This window comes from Panthera uncia, chromosome X, assembly GCF_023721935.1.
Source record: "Panthera uncia isolate 11264 chromosome X, Puncia_PCG_1.0, whole genome shotgun sequence".
NCBI lineage: Eukaryota > Metazoa > Chordata > Mammalia > Carnivora > Felidae > Panthera > Panthera uncia.
This window is the reverse complement of record NC_064817.1, coordinates 86,152,449-86,174,174: the sequence shown is the minus strand read 5'-3', so window position 1 is coordinate 86,174,174 and position 21,726 is coordinate 86,152,449. Positions and strand designations below refer to the sequence as shown.

Below are 21,726 nucleotides of genomic sequence, written 5' to 3'. Positions count from 1 at the left end.
AAGAGCTCAAACTGCCCTCCAGGCAAACCAGAGCAGAGCAGCGATACGCCAAGGTGGGGAAGGGAAAGTGACTGCTTCTACAGAGGCACGGGTGACATCGGTCCTGTGCCGTAGTCCTGTCAGGTTTCGAGAGGCTCCACACGGCTGATGCTACGCTAATGCCGCTCACGCACAAAACCAGACCTGCCACTCCGGCCCCGAGGATGGCCACGGCACCTGCCTTCCAAAGCCCTTCAAGCCTGTTCACGTTAGAGACAAGTCCTCAGCACCTCTCGGGGAGCCTGGGGGCATCTGTACCATATCACAGAGGAGTGGAGAGCTCTCTACCCTCGAGGGTGAGGTGACCCAGAATGGTGACAGGGCCAGGACTTGACCTCAGGTCTCCTGACCCCCAGCCTCGAGCTCATCCTCCTCACCCTGCCACCAATAGACACCCATGCACTCAGCAATTCTGGACTCTGGATAACTCAACTACTGAGTCCAGCCATCATCCACGCTCCAGGCGGGTCTGAACACCCCAGAATGTCATGGGAGTCCCCCAACACGGTACTTGCACCGGCCACACAGCCCAGGGCCTGGGAGTAGGCCCAGAATGGACCCAAGGTCAGAAGCCCCCAGAAGCCTCCAGGCCCTGGGGCCTGGGCTTAAGGTCCTGCCTCCCTGTGCCCCACCCCCCCCCCCCAACATGGGGTCCACAGCAAACCCCCTTCCAGCTGCAGCTCACTGTTCCCGACCCGGGTGGTCATCAGTGAAGGGCACGTTTGCCTCCCCAGGGATGAAAGGAACAATCAATACTGAAGGCTTCAGAAACTTCTCTGGAGAGGCCCAGGCTGTGGATCATAAATCAGCAACCCAGACACAACAATGTGACATGCTGGCCTTTGGCATCTTGTATTTTCAAAACAAAACGATACACCAGCGCCAACCAGGATTATCAAGATTTATGGAGAAGTCCAAACGGAGGGGATAGAAGGGGAACAGAACCGAACTTACCAGGCCCAGGATCTGCAAGACGCTGAAGTGGTAAAAGAACATGAGGCCAGTTGAGAGAAGGGCCCACCGGAAACTGCTGAGGGGCTCTGGGGTGTAAGCACCTGGAGGAAAAAGGGGAAGATGGTGAGACGGCAGGCTTGGGGACCCGCTTCTCCTTTGCCCCTTGAGGTGCAGGTGCTGAGGCCGCAGGTGCTGAGGCCACAGCCGCTGCCAGCTGACACACCCCCTCGCTGCTCGGTGACATCTACTTCAAAGCCAGTCCCACCAGCCATTCCCTCTGTTCTGCCACATATTGCCGGGGCCATTATGAAGGGAGGATTCTTTTTTTTTTTTTTTTTTCAACGTTTTTTATTTATTTTTGGGACAGAGAGAGACAGAGCATGAACGGGGGAGGGGCAGAGAGAGAGGGAGACACAGAATCGGAAACAGGCTCCAGGCTCCGAGCCATCAGCCCAGAGCCTGACGCGGGGCTCGAACTCACGGACCGCGAGATCGTGACCTGGCTGAAGCCGGACGCTTAACCGACTGCGCCACCCAGGCGCCCCAAGGGAGGATTCTTTATTATTATTATTATTATTATTATGAAAGGAATGCATGCTCATTAAAGGAAATTCAGAAAATGCTAGAAAGTAGAAACAAGATGGAGAAAACAAAGAAAAACATCCCTAGCATTCTACTACCCAAATGCAACCCTGCTAACGTGTATGTGTATGTGTGTGTGTGTGTGTGTGTGTGTGTACGTGCGTGCACTTGGTTGTTTTCTCTATGCCTCAGGAGTTACTTTTCTTTTTTTTCTTAATCGCCAATTGGAATCTAACTGTATATATATTCATATGTCCTTCCCTTTCACATTTATTTTCATCTTTCCCTCATGTTTCTAAACAGGGATGCCACTGAGGAAGTATGGTAGGGTGGTTGAGACGGTTAACTGTCATGACAGGCAGATTTGGGTTCAAGTCTAGATTCTTACTGCCTGCGTGGCCCTGGAAAAGTTGTTGAAACTCCCCTAAATCTCAGGATACCAGTCCTACCTCCTTCTTAGAATTGTCACAGGGAATAAAGGCAATGATATCGTGAGCACTCGTAATACAGAATTGGGTACGATGTGAGTGTTTGATGGGTGTTAGATGCTGCCCTTAGCACATCATCATTATTCTTCAAATAACCACAGAACGTGCCACATCCAATGGCGATGCCATTTCCCAATCATTACACAACTCCTTCCCCCTGGAGCACCGAAAGTGATGTATTTTCCGTCCAGCCATCACTAGGAACTACCATCCCAGTAGCCCTGGATGCATTCCAGAGCTTTCAGAGGAGGTGCATGGCTTATAGAATGCTGTGGGGTGTCACTCTAAATGGGGATTTGGCGGGGGGCTCCAGAATGAAAGCAAACTGGAACCCTCCACCCCAAGCAAGTAGGCGCCAACATTACATCCCAGGGTGGTTATTTTCCCAAGTCAGTCTTTCACTGATTCATCCATTCATTCACCAGCTGTTAAGTACCTGTTATATTCCAAGCCCTGGACAGGAAGATCAAGAAGACAGGCTCCCTACAGTCCAGGCTCATAGTCTGGCGGGGGAGGCAAACATGCCAATCGACAATTAGAACCCAATATGATGGGTGGAGAAAAGATGTAGGAATAAGGACCGCTTCTTGGTAGAGGGGACACGGAGCAGTCCTGAAGGACGTAACCAGGGGCCAAGACATTCCAGAGCCGGTAGCTCGCACAAAGGCAGACATGAGCTCCTGGGAGCGAGGCAATTCAGAGAACTATGGCTAAGAGTTGGGGACACAGTGGACAGTGTAGAGGGGTGGCGACCAGGAGTAAGACCCAGATGTTGGTGGAGGGCTGGTCTACTCTAAGACCTTAGGAGCCATGCTGAGGGGCTTTGGGCTTCATCCCATACTTGGAGGGTCATGTGCCCAGATGCCACAAGGCTCAGGTAGGAAATTGGGAGGAGAGTGACCAGAGACTGAGAGACATTAAGGATGCTGGAGACTGGCCAACTGGAAAGCCCATGCCCCTTCTAAAGATGGCAACCACCACTCAGCTCAATCCAACCACTGTCCTGCGGGGATGTGGTTCCCAGAGTTGCCAGTTGTTTTTTTTTTTTTTTTTTCCAGTTTTGCAAGGGAAGCCAGAAATTTGAACTTTCGCGTGGAATTTCCTGATTTTTAAATGTTGGCAAATAATTCAAAATGTTTTAAGAATGCTCAACGGACCAAACAAAACACGTCTTCTTGGATGGATTTCAGCCCATGGATGGCCAGCTTTGCGCTCTGCTGCAGAGGCCCAGAAAACAGCAGGAAAGTGATGTGATCAGACATGTGCTCAAGAAAGGTCACGCGGGCCAGCACGGGGGAAGGAATGGAGCAGAGAACATCGAGGCAAGGAGACTGATAAGGAGGCTGCTGCAGGAACCCAAAGAGGGAAGGGGATGGATGGCCCTCAAAGGTAACAGCAGTAGGACTGGAGAAAAGTGGAAGAAGGACTCACCAGGATGTGGTGGAAGGCTGGATGCTGGGGAGGAAGGGTCAGGATGAATCTAGAAAGACTTCTAGCTTGGGCCTCCTTGGGCCTATGGTGCCATTTATTGTTATGGAGAAGAGAGGAAAAGGCAGATTGGGGCAGAAAGTAGGCAGACAATGAGGCCAATATCGGACATGTTGAAATTGAGGCGTCTGCAAAATATCCAAGTGGAGATGTCTCTCGGGCCGCTGAGGGCACCCTGGGAAATAGCACGGTGGCAGAGCGTATGGGCACTGGAGCCCTCAGACACAGGTATTCAAATCCTGGCTCTTGTCACTTATCAACGTCAAGGGCTTGAATTCAGTTTCACTCCTCTATAAAATGGGGGTGCCACTGCCTACTTCTCAAAGTTGTTGGGTAGATGAGATGACATAATTTAATGTTTGTTTATTTTTGAGAGAGAGTGCACGCACAAGTGGGGGAGGGGCAGAGAGAGAGGGAGAGGGAGGATCTGAGGTGGGCTGTGCACTGACAGCAGAGAGCCCTCTGTGGGGCTCGAACTCACCAACCATGAGATCGTGACCTGAGCCAAAGTCGGACACTTACCTGACTGAGCCACCCAGGTTCTGCAGAGATGACATATTTTTTTTTAATGTTTTTATTTATTTTTGAGACAGAGAGAGACAGAGCATGAGCAGGGGAGGGGCAGAAAGAGAGGGAGACACAGAATCTGAAACAGGCTCCAGGCTCCGAGCTGTCAGCACAGAGCCCCACGCGGGGCTTGAACTCACGGACTATGAGATAATGACCTGAGCTGAAATCGGATGCTTAACTGACTGAGCCACCCAGGCGCCCCAAGAGATGACATAATTTAAGTCATGTCATAGTGTGGTTTCTGGTATTTAACAAATGTTGACTATTTTAATTATTATAATGAGTCACAAACTCAGTGAAGAGGGTGGGGCTGAACATCCAGATATACGTGTCATTGGCACACAAACACAAGCAGAGTCATAGGGGCACGTGTAGACTGAGAAACGAAGGCCAGAGGCAGAACACCAAGGAACACCATGGGGGTGGGAGGTGGAGGGTGGAGAGGAGAAGGAATACGATGGGGTGACTGAAGCCAGGCAGGTCTTCTAGGGGAGAAGCTCAGGCTTGCTATGGGAACAATAGCCAGGCTGACAGCACACTGGAGTCAGAAGGCCCTTCGAGCACATCAAACTCGTCCCTCCATTTTAGAGATGGAGACACTGAGGCTGGGAGATGGGGGGGTGCCACCATCAAAGTCAGAGCAGGGCACTGGGCTCTCAGACACCGCTGGGCTGCTCACTGCTCAGTGGCCCTGCTGCCACTTGTCCAGTCCTACGCCACCCTGAGTTGTACCGTCTCTTTCCTGGTCTGTCTACCTGTCTACACCAGAGTGCCTCGGAGTGGGGGACCTTGTTGGATTCTGTGTTCCTAGCATCTGGCACAGCGTTTGCTTTGTGAAAAGACACTGAGCTATGCACTTACACTTTGTGTGCTGAATGAATGGGAACTCGGCACCGTGTTGTCCCCTGGTTGCTGGGGACATTAAGGGTAAGAGGGGACCCGGAGGACCAGCAGGGGCTTAGGCTTGTGCTCAGTCCCCTCAAGCCCTGAGCCATTTTCCCCAGGTGTCCCTTCCCTCCAGCCTCTGCTTGGCTCTCCCTAAGTGGCAGCTGTGCGGTAGTGAGAGGTCACGTGGGCCAGGCACAGGAAAGGTACAGGAGGGGGCAGCCAGGAGGTCCTCAGCCTGGAGGCAGCTTAGCCACAGACCTGGGGAAAGCAGGGAGGCGGCAGCCCCTCTCCTCACTGCATACCTCCCCTGCCCTGCAGTCCCCGCCCTATGCTACGGGGGAAAGGGACACACACTCAGACACTGCCAAGGGTACATGTTCTCACTGCCCCTTGCCCAAACCCCCACTTTAGTACCGTTCACTCTGTTGCCCCATCCACCCCACAGTGGACCATCAATGAGGAGCCGTTTCTGAATCCGCCCCCGTCCCCTCCAGCACCTGGTGCACATCAGGCACTCAAAAAATGATCAGCATGTGAGAGAACGAATAGCACAGACCTTCCAGAGAATCCTCAAACCATATGAAACCCTTTGGCTTGGCAATACTACTTTGAGGACAACCATCGAATGCCTAAAGAACCCAACAGATGGCCCTTATTTGCACAAAGATATTTACAGCTGCACCACCTACAATATGGAGGATCTGGAAACAAACCAAATGGAGAGATAAACTCTGGCACCTCAATACCATGCAACCACCATTCAAATGACAACCGCCATTCAAATGACATCCAAACCATGAGCCTGTGTGGAAAAGTCCCTGGCTGGTAATGGCAAGTGTAAAAGGCAGAACACCAAACAGTATGCCAATGATGGAAAATAGAGCTTAATGGTTTAAAACAAAGGGCTTGGGGTTGGACAGCCTTTTGGGTTTGAACCCTGCCTCTGCTATTGCCTATTGGTGGTGGGAGCGACCTTGGGCAAATAGTGCTGCCCCTCTAAGAGCCCTTCCTGTATGAAGACTGGAGGTAACATCCACCTCTTGGGGCTGCTGAGTGGAATAGGAGATATAGAAAAATAAACAGAGCAGCTAGCTGGCACACAGCAGGCGGCTGCTATTTTTAGCATGGCAAAACCACAGCCATCCAAAATATCCTAAAAAGCCTGGAAGAAGACAAGGGAATCTTGCAAAGACGTGATCTTCCCTGTGATGGGGGAGCTTGCTTTTTTTTTTCTTTTAAGTAGGCTTCACGCCCAGCGCGGAGTCCAACGTGGGGCTTGAACTCACCACCCTGAGATCAAAACCTGAGCTGAGATCAAGAATCAGATGCTTAACCAAATGAGCCACCCAGGCGCCCTAAGGTGGGGGCTTTGACTGTGGTTTCCACTGCCTTTTTACTGTTGTTGGTTCTTTTCATTGCAAAGATAATCAAAGATTCGATTTCTCTGAAAACTTAAAAAAAAAAAAAAAGCAAGCACCCGGAGAATAAATGATCTACTCTGCATAGATATATGCAAATTGTATGCAAACGCACATTTCCTTTTTTCCATATACCTGAATGTGGCCCTTGGGATAATCCAAGTGAAAAACCAGGTTTCTTCCAAAGGCAAATAGAAACTTGAGCACTTTCAGAAAAATTAAACACATAAAACTTTTTTTTCCTACTTGAAGAAAGAAATGTGACATTTTCTGCTAGCATCTTGATTCCCAGGAGGATAGAAGCGTTTCATCTCTAAAGGTAGGGGGAACCAAGATAATAGCTTTTTCTGAAATCGATTTCTACCAGAAGGAAGCGTCACGCATGCTGGGAAAGAAGTCAACTGCACCACCAGCAGCAGCAAAGACAGATCCCCAGAGGCCTCCCGGCGGCCCTGTCTCCCATCCTATAAGCCCACCCAGGAAGGGCTTCCACCAAGGGGATGAGGCTGGGCACCAGACTCCATGCTCGGCAGTGGGGATAACGAGAACTGCCCTCGAGAACTGCCCGGCAGCATAAGAGTGAATAACAGGGTGGTGTGATAACTGAAAGCACAGTGGGTGATGGGACACAGAGGAAGGGTGGCTGGAGGTGACGGCTGAGGTGGGTTTTGAAGAAGCGTTGAGGAGGAGCTGGGATCGGAGCCTGCAAGAGGGAAAGGGTATTCGGGGTGCTGGGACAGCCTGAAAGAACTGTGGAGGTGTGACGCGGCACGCTGGTCGCATGTAGTCTTCCGGCAGGTCTGTGTCAGTGCAGCATAAAGTGGGAGGGGACATGTGTCAAGACATGGAGCCAGAGAGACAGGCAAGTGGGGTCAGGTCATGAAGAACCTCATTGGCGACACGGCCAGGAACTGGGCCTTTATCTGACGCGCAATGAGATGCCATTGAGAGGTTTAAATAGGGACACACATGGTCAGATTGACATGTCAGCGAATCAACGTGCTCTGGCCGTGTGGACGGTGGGCTGGAGAGGGGCGAGACTGAAGACAGGTTTGGACGCCGCTGCACAGATACGGATGAGCTGGCTACCGGCTGGACAGGAGGGAGGCGGGGAGGGTGGCTCCCAAGTCTGTGACTTCAGTAACTGAATTGATTTAGGGGAGAGAGGAGTTCAGTTTGGAGCACACTGATACCGAATGCCTACGGGGTATCCACGTGCAGAGCTCAGGAGAGAAAGGACCTGGAAACAGAGCTTGGGATGGAGAGATCAGCGAGGAAGAAGCCCACAGAATGAGATTCAAGCACCAAGGACAGAGCCTGGGAACCAGCAATAGTTGCCAGAACAAAAAGGATCCCCAAGAAGACGGGACTGCAGAGGAGATTAGCCCACGAGCTACCTGGGACAATTTACATGTGAAGGAATTAAAATGAAATAAAATTAGAAATTTGATTCCTCAGTCGCACCAGCCACATTTCTAAGTGCTCAGTAACTACATGTGGCTAGTGGCTACCATATTGGGCAGTGCAGAGGCAGGACATTCCCACCATCACAGAAGATTCCACTGGGGGAAGGGTGCACCTGGGTGGCTCAGTCAGTTAAGTGTCCAACTTTGGCTCACGTCATGATCTCATGGTTCCTGAGTTCAAGCCCCGCATTGGGTTCTCTGCTGTCAGCACAGAGCCCACTTCAGATCCTCTGTCCCCCTCTCTGCTTCTGCCCCTCCCCCACTCATGGGGGATCTCTCTCTCTCTCTCTCTCTTTCTCTCTCAAAAATAAATAAACATTTTTTAAAAATTCACTGGGAACACGCTTCTCTATAGAAAGAAAGACAAATACTGCCACTGGGTTTGGCCACGTGCTGCTCACTGGTAATCTTGGCTGCAGCAATTTCAGGAAAATAGTGATGCAGGAGTTAGGTGGTAAAAGATGAAGGAAAGTTTTTCAGGTGTACAAGGCAAGGAAGGGAATTCCAGGCAAACGGAACATGCAAAATCACAGAGAAATCATTAGCCACATTCCCAATATTTCAATCACTTCTCTGAATGTCCCCTTCATCCTTTTGCTCTTACCCAACCTACCTCTCCCCACAAGGAGCCTGCTACACCTCTAGCCTTCAAAAGTAGTCACTGGTTTTTCTCCTTGAGCCCATGTACGTGGTAGAGTAGGTAACCTCTTCCATTGCATTGCTGTTTCCAGACCACCAAGCCTCCTTCCTCTCTAAAGCCCTACAACCACTACCCCGTACCTCCACTAGTCTTCCCTTTTAGGGCTGTCTACACACATATGGGTCATGGCCCTCAACACCCCTTGAGGATGTTATACCACTCCCCTGAAAACCATTCCTGTCCTATTTCTTGATAATTTCAACGAATGCCTGGATGAACCTTCCAGCATCCCAGCCCCTCCATCCCTTGGCCCCCTCTCCTCAGGGACCCTGTCTTCTACGGCGCCTCAGCCATTCACTCACATGGCCGTTCTGAAGCCTCAGAACTTTTTTTTTCCTGTTCCTCACAGCTCCTGCTCCCCTCCTTGGATTCCATGGCCCATCATTCTAATTATCCCTGGCAGACACCTTTGACTCCACGGCGCCTCTCATGATCATACTCATCTTGGACACACACACACACACACACACACACGACCCAGCCCTGGTTAAATTCCAATCTCCTCCTCATTCCTTGCTTGCACCCACACAGTTGAATGTGCCTGGAGAAAAACAACAGTGCTGACTGTTCTCACTTGAAATTCGTGATCACAGACCTCAAGTGCATCTTTCGTGTTGCCAGGCAATCGCACTATACTTCCCCAGTCCATTCACCCTCTCAGACAACAATATTTTCTCCTCTCTTCTCTACCCTTCAACATAGCTACCTCATCCTCACTCTCAGATGATGACCTTGCCTCCTACTTCTTGGAGATAAAACGAATCAGGCAAAAGCTTTCAGAGCTCTCATGATTGCATCTAACCACCTGTCTGCATCAGTGTTCAGTGTGCTTGGCCATCACCCCTGTTACCATGGATGAGCTGCCCAGGACCCTCGCCAAGGCCAGCCTTCCCATTTGTATCCAGATCGTGTCCCCTCTCACCTGCTCGGTAGGACTCCAGCAACTACTTGCTCTTTTCCTTTTTCTTTTAAGTTTATTTATTTTGAGAGAGAGGGAGAGCTTGAGCTGGGGAGGGACAGAGAGAGAGGGAAAAGAGAATCCTAAGCAGACTCCACACTAACAGCGCAGAGCCCCCAACATAAGGCTCAATCCCATGAACCGAGATCATGACCTGAGCCGAAATCAAGAGTGGGACACTTAACCAACTGAGCCACCCAGGCGGCCCCGCTTCCGTTTTTTCTTAATATCAACCATTTCTTCTCCTCTGTTGGATTATTCCCATCAGCTCATAAACAAAATATACTATAATAGCTCCCACTCTAACACAAATAAACACCTGACGTTGCTGCCCCCTCAATCCTCTGCCCCTCTTTAGAGCAAAACTCCTTGAAAAAATTCTTTAGACTTCCATTATCCAACAGGGTAGCTAGTGGACCAGTCGCTACTGTGACTTCTGTGTGGCTCCTGAGCCCACGAGACGTGGCTAGTTTGAAGTGAGACGAGCTGTTAAGGTAAAATACATACTGGATTTCAAACGATGTAAAATATCCTGGTAATAATTTTGTACTGGTTACACTAGAATGATAATATTTTGGTTACTGGGTTAAATAAGATGTATGATTAAAATTAACTGCACCTGTTTCTTTGACCTCTTCTGAGTGTGGCTACTAGAACATTAGAAATTATATATGTGGCTCACCTAATTTTATCGACAGTACTTGTCCATACTCCCTGTCCACAATTCCTCTTCCCATTCTCTCTTAATCTGCCCTAATCCGGCTTCCACTTCTACCTCCCCCACCACACACTCCACCAAAACAGCTCCCCACAGGGTCACAAATAACCTTTTTTAAAAAGTAGGCTTCACACCCAGTGCAGAGCCCAACGTGGGACTTGAAGTCAAGACCCAGAATCACTAATTGAGCTGAGACCAAGAGTCAGATGCCTCACTGACTGAGCCACCCTGGCACCCCACAAAAAACTTTTTCATTCCTGCACCCAATGGTCATTTCTCAGGCTTCATTTTACACACCTGCAAACTTCTGTTCTTGAAACATTCTCTACCTGGCTTCTGGGACACTGCTCTGTCTTCGTTGCCCTCCTGCTTCACAACCTGCTCCTTATCACTGTCCTCTAGTGTTTCTTTTTCCCCGCTCCCTGACCTCTAAACAATGGAGAGTCAAGGCTACAGAACTCGGAGATTTTCTTTTCTCTCCATACTTTCATTCCCTCGGTGATTTCAACCAATCTCATGGCTTTAATACCACCTATGTGCTGATGACTCCAGCATTTACAGTTCAGCCTGGACCTCGGCCTTGAACTCCAGGCTCATATATCACACAGCCTACTCACTATCTGTACTTGGATACCTAAATGGGCATCTCACTTCCTTAAACTTCTGATCTTGGCTCCTACGGGAGATCATTACAGTAATGGCTCCGGGTGAATCATGACCTCCCGGTATCCACACGCTTATGTCATACCCTCCCACAGTGATTTGGCCATTTGGCCCACCTGGCTCAGCCACGTAACTTGCTTTGACTAATGGGATATCGTCTCACAGGATGCAATCAGAGGCTTGATTAACACCTGTGTACTGGAGCCTGCCCTCTTGGAATGCCGCCTGGAGACCCCCATGCCAGGAAAGGCCCTGCAGGTAGAGAGGCCCAAGCCATCCCAACTGTTCCAGGTGAGCCCAGGCAGGACGAACAGAAAAATTATCTTAGTAGCTTGGGGCTGCCATAATAAAATACCATAGGCTGGGTGGCTTGCAATAATAGAAATTTATTTTTTTCACAGTTCTGAAAGCCATAAAGTCTAGGACCAAGGCACTGGCCAATTGGTGTCTGGTGAGAACCCACTTCCTGGTTCAGAAACAGCCATCTTTTTGCTGTATCCTCACAAGGTAAGAGGGGCTAGGGAGCTCTCTGGCCTCTTATAAAAGTACCAATCCTGTTCATCGAAAAGCTCCACTCTCGTGACCTAATTGAACCCTAATTACCTCCCAAACTCTCCATCTCCAAATACAATCGCATCAGGAGTTAGGGTTTCAACATATGAACTTGTGGGGGCGGGGAGGGCACAAACATTCAGTCCATAACAAAGAATGACCTAGTCCACCCACACTGTTGTGAAAAATAATGGGGCCATTGGGGGGTTTTTTGGTACCTCTTAATCCCCTTCACCAATTTTGCCCATACCCACCCCCCCCCAAGCTCCCTCCTCTCTGGCAACCACCAGTTTGCTCTGTGTATTTATGAGTCTGTTTCTGTTTTTGTTTGTACATCTGTTTTGTTTTCTAGATTCTACATATAAATGAAAATCATAGGGCATTTGTCTTTTTTTTTTTACTTATTTCAGTTAGCAAAATACCCTCTAGGTCCATCCATGTTATCACAGATGGCAAGGTTCCCCCCCTTTTTATGGCCAATATTCCAATATGGGGTGTGTGTGTGCGTGTATCACATCTTCTTTATCCATTCATCTACTGATGGACACTTGGGTTGCTTCCGTATCTTGGCTATTGTAAACAATGCAGCGATAAACACAGGAATGCATATATCTTTTCCAGTTAGTGTTTTCATTTTCCTCAGACAGATACTCAGTAGCGGAATTACTGGATTGTACAGTATTTCTATTTTTTAACTCTTTGAGGAACCTCCACACTGTTTTCCACAGTGGCTGCACCAGTTTAGGTTCCCACGAACAGTGCCTGAGGTTTCCCTTTTGTCCACATCCTCACCAACACTTGCTGTTTCTGGTCTTTTTGATACTAGCCTTTCTGACCAGTGTGAGGTGGTAAGTCACGGTGGTTTCGATTTGCATTTCCCTGATGATTGGTGATGTTGAGCACCTGTCGGCCATCTGTATGTCTTCTTTGGAAAAAATGTCTATTCAGGTCTTCTGCCGATTACTTAATTGGATTATTTGGGTTTGGGGTGTTTAGTTGTGTAAGTTCTTTATATATTTTGGATACGAACCCCTTGGCAGATCTATCATTTGCAAATATCTTCTCCCATTCAGTAGGTTGCCTTTTCGTTTTGTTGACGGTTTCCTTCAGTGTGCAGATTTATCGTTTGGTGTACTCCAATAATAAGCCACTGTTTTCAGTCACTACATTTTAGGATGTTTGCTACACAAAAATAGATAACTGGAAGAGCACTTCCACTCCCCAATGCCCCCCCCAAAAGAAATAAACAAGCCCAAATCCTTCCTCCTAGTCTTCTTGATCTAGGTTCATGGTCATCCATCTAAGTTACTAAAGTTAAAAACCTTCGAGAGCCATCCTTGACCCCTCTTGCGCTCACACCTTGTATCTGATCCATCAGCAAATCCTGTTGGCTGAACCTTCAGCATGTATCCAGAATCCAGTGACTCTTCTCTGGCTCCAGTCAGTACCCTAGCCACTATGGTTGCCTACCTGAGTTACTACAAACAACACTTACACGTCTCCTTGCTTCTACCCTTGTCCCCCGTGGTCTAATTTCAGTAGAACAACTGGGTGACCCCTTTAAAAATTCATTCAGATCATGTGAGTCCACTGCTAAAAACCCTCCAATGGCCTCCCACCTCCCTAAGAATAAAATGCCAAGTCCTTACTGTGGTCTGCGAGGCCTTATATATGATCTGCCCCCTCATCTATAATAGCACCTCTCTCACCTCATCTCCTACAACTTACCCCTTCCTTCACATGGCTCTAGACACACTGACCTACTTGCTGTTGTTGGAATATTCTAGAAACACTCCTGTGTCTCGGTCCCGTATGCTTATTTGCTCTTCTTGGCATATCCCTCCACCAGGTACTCAATAGCTCACTCCCTTGCTTACGAGCCTTCACTCAAATGTCACATTCTCAGTGAGGCCTTCCCTTTAAATGAGGCTACCTCAGGGCGCCTGCATGGCTCAGTCAGTCAGTTAAGCGTCAGACTGTTGATTTTGGTTCAGGTCATGATCTCATGGTTCATGAGTAAGAACTCCAGCCCCTTCCCCCTTCTCTCTCAAAACAAACTTAACAATAAAAATAAAAATAAAAATAAATAAAAAGAGGCTACCTCATGTAAACATGCAACCTCTCCAACCATCCAGCATCCCTATACCCTTGACTCTGCTTTACCTCTCCCCTTATGGAGTGTAACATTATCTAACACACTATATATTTCATTTATTTATTTACTGTCTCCTTCCATAAGAATGTAAGCTAGTGAAAGCAAGCATATGTATCTGTTTTGCTCACGACTTTATCCACGGCAAGTGCTTGGCACAAAGTAGGGGTTCCATAAAGATTTGCAGGAAGAGTGAAGTAAGCAGCCCAGTATGTTTGAAGACTGTATACAGTTTGGAATCACTGGACTACCATGAAGGGGAGAGGGATAAACAAGGGACAAGAGCCACCTTATGAAGAATTCTGTTGGCTACATCAGATATTTGGGACTTTACAAATCACCTTGAGATCTTGTTAAAAGGCAGGTTCCGGTGCAGCAGGTCTGGGGTGGGGACTGAGAGCCTGCATTTCTAACTGGCCCCCAGATGCTGCTGGGCCTCAGATCACACTCTGAAGCAAGGGACAGAACTTACAGTCTGGCTGCAGATTGAAATAAATCAAGGCTAAGGGTGCCTGATTGAGTGTCCGACTCTTGATTTTGGCTCAGGTCCTGATCTCATAGTTTGTGAGATCGAGCCCCACGTCAGGCTCTGCATTGACAGTACGGAGCCTGCTTGGGAATCTCTCTCCCCATCTCTCTACCCCTCCCGTGCACACATGTGCAACTCTCTCTCAAAATGAATACACTTAAAAAAAAAAAAGAAATAGAGTGGGGCTAGAGGCAGGAACACCACTGTTGAGGCTGTTGCAATAGAACAAGTCAGGGATGATCTGATCCAAACTCAAGTTGGAGTGATGGGAATGAATTCGAGAAATGATCAGGAGGTCAAACTGACAGGATTTGGTCACTGACTGGATACGGAAGAGAAGGGGAATGAAGGGCCAATGATTATCCGTAGATTTCTGGCGTGGGTAATGAGTGGATGGTGGTACCACTCAATGGGATAGGGAACATCAGAGAAGGTGCAGGTTTGGGGACAGGGAAGAGGATGACTACTTCAGTTCCCAACAGCATTGCCAACCCACCTTTGGGCCCTCTCTAAATGAGACGCCTTGATTTCCAGCTTCTACAAGCCTTCACTGCCCAGGAGATACAGCCCTGGGTGGCATGATCCCACGATGGCCATGGATATGGGATTCCTATTCTCAGCCACTGAGCACAGGCCCAAGTCCGGTTTCCCTTCCATCCAGGCATTCGACCAAATGAACTGGGCCCTATAGTCTGTTTAACGTACAAGAAAACAGAGACTGCCCTAAGTTAGGTGTCCATGTGGAAGGCCCATCTTGTCAACTTCCTATCCTGAGGGGCTACGGAGCCCACTCAGGCCAGGCTTCACCTTCAAAGTGCCTAGCGGGGGCTGACTGGGCCACACAGCCTCTGGCTGAGGCAACTTAAAGACCCACCTTCATCTACGAGCCTCACAGCCAGCCCCCTGCCAACAGCATGCAGAGTGAGGACCCTGAGCTGGCAAAGAATCCAGCAGGTGGACCTGTCCTAGCAGATTAAGCACTGGAGTCTAGAGACCCAGGTCCCAGCTTCCACGCTTAGTATGTTGCTACAGGACCACACCTGTGGATCAAAACCCCTCTAAGCAGCACTGTCCCGCTTACAGGGCAATTGCGGGCCCTCTGGACCTTGCCGGAGCTTTGCAGGAATAGAAAAGCTAAAGGAGCATGGAGCTAGTCTACAGAAAAGCACTACTGAAACGTAACACACCACTGCGCCTCGCGCAAGTCACGTAGTTAGTGTCAGCCGGGTCTCTGGTGAGCTTTCAGCAAGGTGGTGGGTGGGGGCAGGGGAGCAACTCTTGGATCATTTGAGGCAGTGAGACCTAACCTTCAGCCTGTATCAGAACCCCCCAGGGGAGGGGCACCTGGGTGACTCGGTGGGTTAAGCATCCAACTTCGGCTCAGGTCATGATCTCACGGTTCATGGGTTTGAGCCCCGCATCGGGCTCTGTGCTGACAACTGGGAGCCTGGAGCCTGCTTGGGATTTTTTTGTGTCTGTCTCTCTGTGTCCCTCCCTCCCTCCCTCCCTCTCTCTCCCTCAGAAACAAAAATAATAAAAACATTTTTAAAAATTAAAAAAAAAAAAGATCCTCTCAGGAGAGTGGCGCTCAGACTTCAGCTGGCATCACAACTCCCCCAGACACACACTGGAGGGCTTGTTACAAGGGAGGTTTCTGGGCTGCACCCCAGACTTTCTGATTCAGTAGGTGTGGGATAGGACCTACAGTCAGGAACCTGAGAATTTGTACTTCCACCAAGTTCCCCAGTTAGGCTGCTGCTGCTGCTGGTCCAGGAACCACACTTTGAGAACCCGTGTAGAAAATGCAGGTTCCTGGGCCCTGCCCCAGAGACTTGAATCCAGGAGAGGGGCCACAACCGGCCAGACATGAGAAGCAGGGCTTCCTGGGAGCTGCTTACAATCACAGTCAGAAGTACCTGACTTAATCCTCTGCCCTTGTAAAGCATTCCTGAGACCCAACTCCTTAGTCTTCAGTGGGGGCACCCCATGGTTCTCAGAAACTCTCCTATCCACCACTTGCCCAAGCCTCAGCCCTTGGCCATTGTTTCAGATTCCACAGCTCTTCCCTCACCCTACCTGAGCCCCTTGGCCTTTCCCCTGCCCCCTCGCCTGGCCAGCAAAGTGCAAGCCAGTGGAAGAGAACTTTCCCAGCATCCTAAGGCTAGTTGAACAAGAATGGGGGAGGGTGGATGGGCTAAAGGGGGGTGGGGGGAGAAACAGGCAAACTGAGATCAGTGTGACCCTGGAGCTGGTTTTCAAGCCCTCACTGGCCAAAGTACTCTTGCTTTAACTGTCCTAGAAACTAGCACAGTGGCCAGAGGCATCCCAACCCTCATCCTCCAGGAGATGAGCTTAAAGCTTATCTCAAGAGAGGCAGGGCTTGCCTGCTTCGAACAACATTGGGGGTTCTTACACCTCAGTTTCCTGAAATGTCCCCAAAGGCCATTTGATTTGCTTATACTTCAAAACACCCTTCTCCCCCTGTTTTGAAGCCTGGGAGTCCCCGGCTCCCCAATTCTGAAACAAGGGCTCCCTCTAGTGAAATAGAAAGGGGTTTCCAAGCAGCCTGGAGGCCGGGCTTCTTCACCCTCCTGGAGCCAGGCTCCAGGGGTCCTCCCCCCAACCTCCCCCAACCCCCCCTCCCCCAGACAGCGTGGGGCACCCATGAACCACTCCCCAGAATGGTGTTCTGAATGCCTAAAAGGCAAAGAGTTCCAAAAGAAGCCAATGATATTAAAGCAGAGTTATCAAGATAGGAAAAACAGATCTGTAATTCAGTACTTCCATGTTTCTTTACTAATACATTTAAATGAGATCCAGCAGCGGGTCTAAGCAATTTCAAGGCAGCAAAGGGCATAAACAGTATTCTGAGCTGTCTGCGGCCACTGTAATGTGAGAGGAAGTTGTCTGTGATTGCTAGTGACAATAAAGTCTCAGGTATGGCTACCGTCACTGGCACTTGTTGCCTACATTTGAGGGCTGCATTTCTGGCCGAGGTTAGAGGGGGGAAAAAAAAAGGTATGATGTTTTTTTCCCACCCAAGTTAATGGACCCCTTAATCCCTAGTTGTGGACCCCATGTTAAGAACCTCTGCCTAGGAGGCGTCTGGGTGGCTCAGCTGGTTGAGTGTCTGACTCTTGATTTCAGCCCAGGTCATGATCCCAGGGTTGTGAAATCGAGCCCTGTGTTGGGTTCCACACTGAGCATGGAGCCTGCTTAAGATTCTCTGTTTCCCTCTGCCCCTCTCCCCCCCCGTTCACGTGCGCTCTCTGTATATATATAAAAAAAAGTGGGGCACCTGGGTGGCTCAGTCAGTTGAGCATCCATCCGACTCTTGATTTTGGCTCAGGCCATGGTCTTGCAGTGCATGAGATCAAGCCGTGCATTGGGCTCTGCACCGATGGCGTGGAGCCTGCTTGGGATTCTGTCTCTCCCTCTCTCTGCCCTTCTTCTACTCACCCTCTCTAAATAAATAAATAAATAAATAAATAAATAAATAAATAAATAATTCGTTCATTCACTCATTCATTCATTCATTCATTCCTAAATAAAACCACCACACTCGCCCAACCAAAAAAACCCACAGGGATGAGGAAAAGGGGAGGGAGTTCCCCGAGCAAGGAACTGGATCACCAGCCCTGCAGGTCCTAAAGCTGTGTGCGGTCGCTCTCCTACACCCATCCTGCAGCTGACTTCTCTCCAGACTGGAGGAAGAAACCTCTGGAAACCTGGTCCCACCACCGGCAAATCCTTTCACACCCACTAGCTTCGCACAGAATGGTCCTTGCACCTCCTCTCCCTACAGAGACCCGGCTCTCCCCCAGGACACTGCTTCTCCCTCTGGGTGCTCTGAGCAGAGACTCCTCCTCCTCCTCCTCCACCTAGGCTCACAGCAAGCTTCTGTGGGGGAGAGGGGAAGCTGAAGATCCTCCTCCCGTTACTGCTGCTGGACGTTTACTCTTCTTTCTTCCAAGCTTCACGTTCTCTTCTTCACCATGGTCCCCCCCCCCCCCCCCCCCCCCCCCCCCCGGTCCTCCAAGTCACCATCAGACTCAACCCAGATCAGTCTCGCTTTGCATACAGGCTTCCTCTTTACATCAGGCCTTCTCCTGCCAGCATTCTGGGTGATTCCAACATCTGCAGGAGGGGCCCTTCTAACATCCTAACCTCATGGCCTCTTGAACCTCCTCAACTCTCCAGACCTGCACCTCAACACCACCTTACTACCCAAACGGCTTCAGTGAGCACACCGACCACCCCGCCTCAGTTACATTTATCTGACCACAGTTTCCCCGTAATTTCAGATTCCACATCCTCAACTCCTACTTGTACAGGTACCTACAGACGTCCTGGTGACCTCTGATCCCGTGATTCCCGCCCCTCCGTGGACTTCCTCCTCGCCCTTCCTTCCATACCATCTTGGGCCCCGTGACCGATCACTTGAACTAGCCCCCTCTACTCCCAGGTGGACAGAGGGAACTCCTCATCCACCTCACCACACACTACCCCGCACCCCCTCACCAGTTCATCCCCCAGGGGGCACCTGCTAACAGTGACATCCGAAGAAACTGCCCGGACCACATTTTATGATATTAGGAGGGCAGAGTCAGGGTACCTTGGCAAACAGAAACCATATGAAGAGCAGACTTATGCAGTGTGAACTGAGTGACGGCCGCTATCACAAGCACCTCACATACACTGATACATTTAACGCTCACTAAAACCCTTTGGGGAAGTACAATCGTTCTTGTTTCACACATGAAGAAATGGGAACGCAGACAAGTTATGACACTTAGCCAAGGTCACACAGCTGGGAAAGTCGCAGGACCAGGATTTGAAAGCAGGTAGTCCCGCTTCGGAATGGGCAGCGCACACTTTTCGCTGTTTATTGAGTGCGTGTCACAACCATCCCATCGGCAGGCAGCCAGGCCTGTTCGATTTCCTCTCAGGCTTCCCAGTTCCTTTGCCTGGATGGGGAATAAGTTCAGGCTCACGCTACAGATCTGGCCACTTTAGATTCTCAGGGGATGGAGCGTGCTAAGACCAAAGCTACAGGCTCCAGCCCAGCCTGCTGAAGCAGCCCTGCCCGTGTTGGAGCGGCTGGGTGCTTGATCAGCTAATAATAAAAGAAGACCTGGGGTGCCTGGGTGGCTCCATCACTTAAGTGTCCGCCTTCGGCTCAGGTCATGATCTCGCGGTTCATTTGAGTTCGAGCCCCACATCAGGATCTGTGCGGACAGCTCAGAGCCCAGAGCCTGCTTCGGATTCTGTGTCTCCCTCTCTCTCTGCACCCCCCTTCCACTGGCGCTCTCTTTTTCTCTCTCAAAAACAAACATTAAAATAAATAAATAAAGAACTCTGTTTCCCGTTCTGTTATTGTTCCTTGGGTGGCCTGCCCTCAGTCGGAAACCCAAAAGGAGGCAAGTGTGTGGCAAGATTACCAAAACTTTGTCCCAAACCCCATACATCCCTCACTTTCTGGATCTTCAACACCATCGATCCTACTTACAAAGCCCCACCTTTGGACAGACGCCTCAGGCCAGATGTCCTGCCCCTCCATTCAGGCTGCTGAGCCCTCCTGGAGAAATTGGGTCACTTTACAGTCCAGTGCTGGGAAAATGCAAGGAAATGTGTTTCAGGAGGGCCCCCTCAAGCGCTAGTCATCAACCTTCTAGAGCCACGTTGTCCAATATGGTACCTACTAAAGACCTGCAGCTACTTCGATGTCAATGCAAATTCATTCAACTTAAATCAAACATGAAATTCATCGCTCCTAGTTCCTTGGTTACACTAACCATGTTTCTTCTGCTCAGGAGCCACACGGAGTTGGCGGCTACAAAACTGAGCACAGCAGCTATAGATCATCCCCATCATTACCGAGAATTCTAGTGGACAGCACAGAAAAGTCTAGAATTCTTTTCTCCCATACCACTTATTTCTCCTGTCAGTGCCCATCCCAATCCACCACAGAGCCCATTCGTTCTCAGCAGGTGCCATCACCTGTGATTCACCCACTCCCCTTCCTCCCTAGCACCCTCACTGCTCCCTCTCACTACTGGCCTTCATCTGCACACCTGACCATGCCTAGCCTTGGGCAGAGAGGAAAGGGGAGGAGAGGGGGAAAGAAAGGCAGGAAAAGGAAGAGGTGGGGAAAGAGAAATCCCTCCCTTAGCTTTGCAACACCCTTAACCCCTCCTTCCTTAACACCTTTAACACCTGCCTTCCTTCCCATTCCCACTTCTCCAATGGCCTTACTTTACCAGAACTCTCTGAAATGCGGCGCTCCTGATCACTACTTCTCGGATGAACAGGTCTACTGCCCTAGCTTCCAGGACAGCTGGCCATTCCTATTAGTGCTCTGACGGGTCCTGCAATCTCCTTAAACTCCTCTCCCCCTCATCTACTATTCACAGGTCAATGTTCCCCCACCCAAGTCCTTTTTTCCAAGTTCTATTTCTTCCGCTCCCATGATTGTATGCACCACCTTTACACCAAGGACACTGAAGTATGCCTCTAGCCAAGACTCCCATGAACTGTGCCAGAATATTCCATACAACTGCCTCCTGGACATCTCAGCCTGATAGCCTAGAAGTATCTGAAACTCAAGTAAAGAACAACAATCTTCCTTCCTAAAACATGTTCCTTCCTTCTGTGTCCCCTTCTCCATTACTGGTACCCTATCTTCCTTCAGCCACCCAGGCCAAAATCCCGGGGCCTCATAGACTTTGCCCTCTCCCTCACTCCCACAGCATCTTAATTATAATAAATACAGTGAAGCCTTGGTTTGCGAGCATAATTCATCCTGGAAACATGCTTGTAATCCAAAGCACTCATATATCAAAACGAATTTCAAAGCACTCATATATCAAAACGAATTTCAAGAACCACTGGCTTAGTTGTGATCATGGGATATTCGGCGTCACATACTACTCGTATCACAAGACATCACTCGTTTATCAAGTTAAAATTGATTAGAAATGTTTGCTCTTCTTGTGGAACACTCGCAGAACAAGCTACAAACAACCCACGGTTTTACGGTACTATCAATTGAATTATTTAGTATTAGTAATTTAAATTAAATTAAAAGTGATCTTCCTTGTATAGAGCCTCATTTCCTGAAAAGACGAAAAGATGAGGCTACTGCCACCTAGTGGTAAAACACAGATAAACAATCAGATGAGACCTTTACGACATTTGAGGTATGCAGATTCAAAACAATGTTCAGCAGACTTTTGGTGGAGTCTATCGGATTTTCCATGTATAATATCATGTCATGTGCAAAAAGCGAAAGCTTGACTTCATCTTTGCCAATTTGGATGCCTTTGATTTCCTTTTGTTGTCTGATTGCTGATGCTAGAACTTCTAATACTATGTTAAACAACAGCAGTGAGAGTGGGCTGAATTCAGCAAAGTTGCAGGATACAAAATCAATGTACAGAAATCAGTTGCATTCTTATACACTAACAATGAAGCAACAGAAAGACAAATAAAGAAACTGATCCCATTCACAATTGCACCAAGAAGCATAAAATACCTAGGAATAAATCTAACCAAAGATGTA

At 49.2% G+C, this 21,726-nt stretch overlaps 1 protein-coding gene across 5 annotated transcripts in view; it reads right to left on the bottom strand.

The window, feature by feature from the left end:
* TMEM164 (transmembrane protein 164) overlaps nt 1-21,726 on the bottom strand; it is a 181,368-nt gene that overhangs the window by 13,420 nt on the left and 146,222 nt on the right. For all 5 annotated transcript variants that reach the window (XM_049644187.1, XM_049644184.1, XM_049644183.1 and 2 more), the window contains one exon: nt 994-1,094. In XM_049644187.1, the coding sequence (XP_049500144.1) occupies nt 994-1,094 (101 nt within the window). The remainder of the gene's footprint in view (nt 1-993; nt 1,095-21,726) is intronic.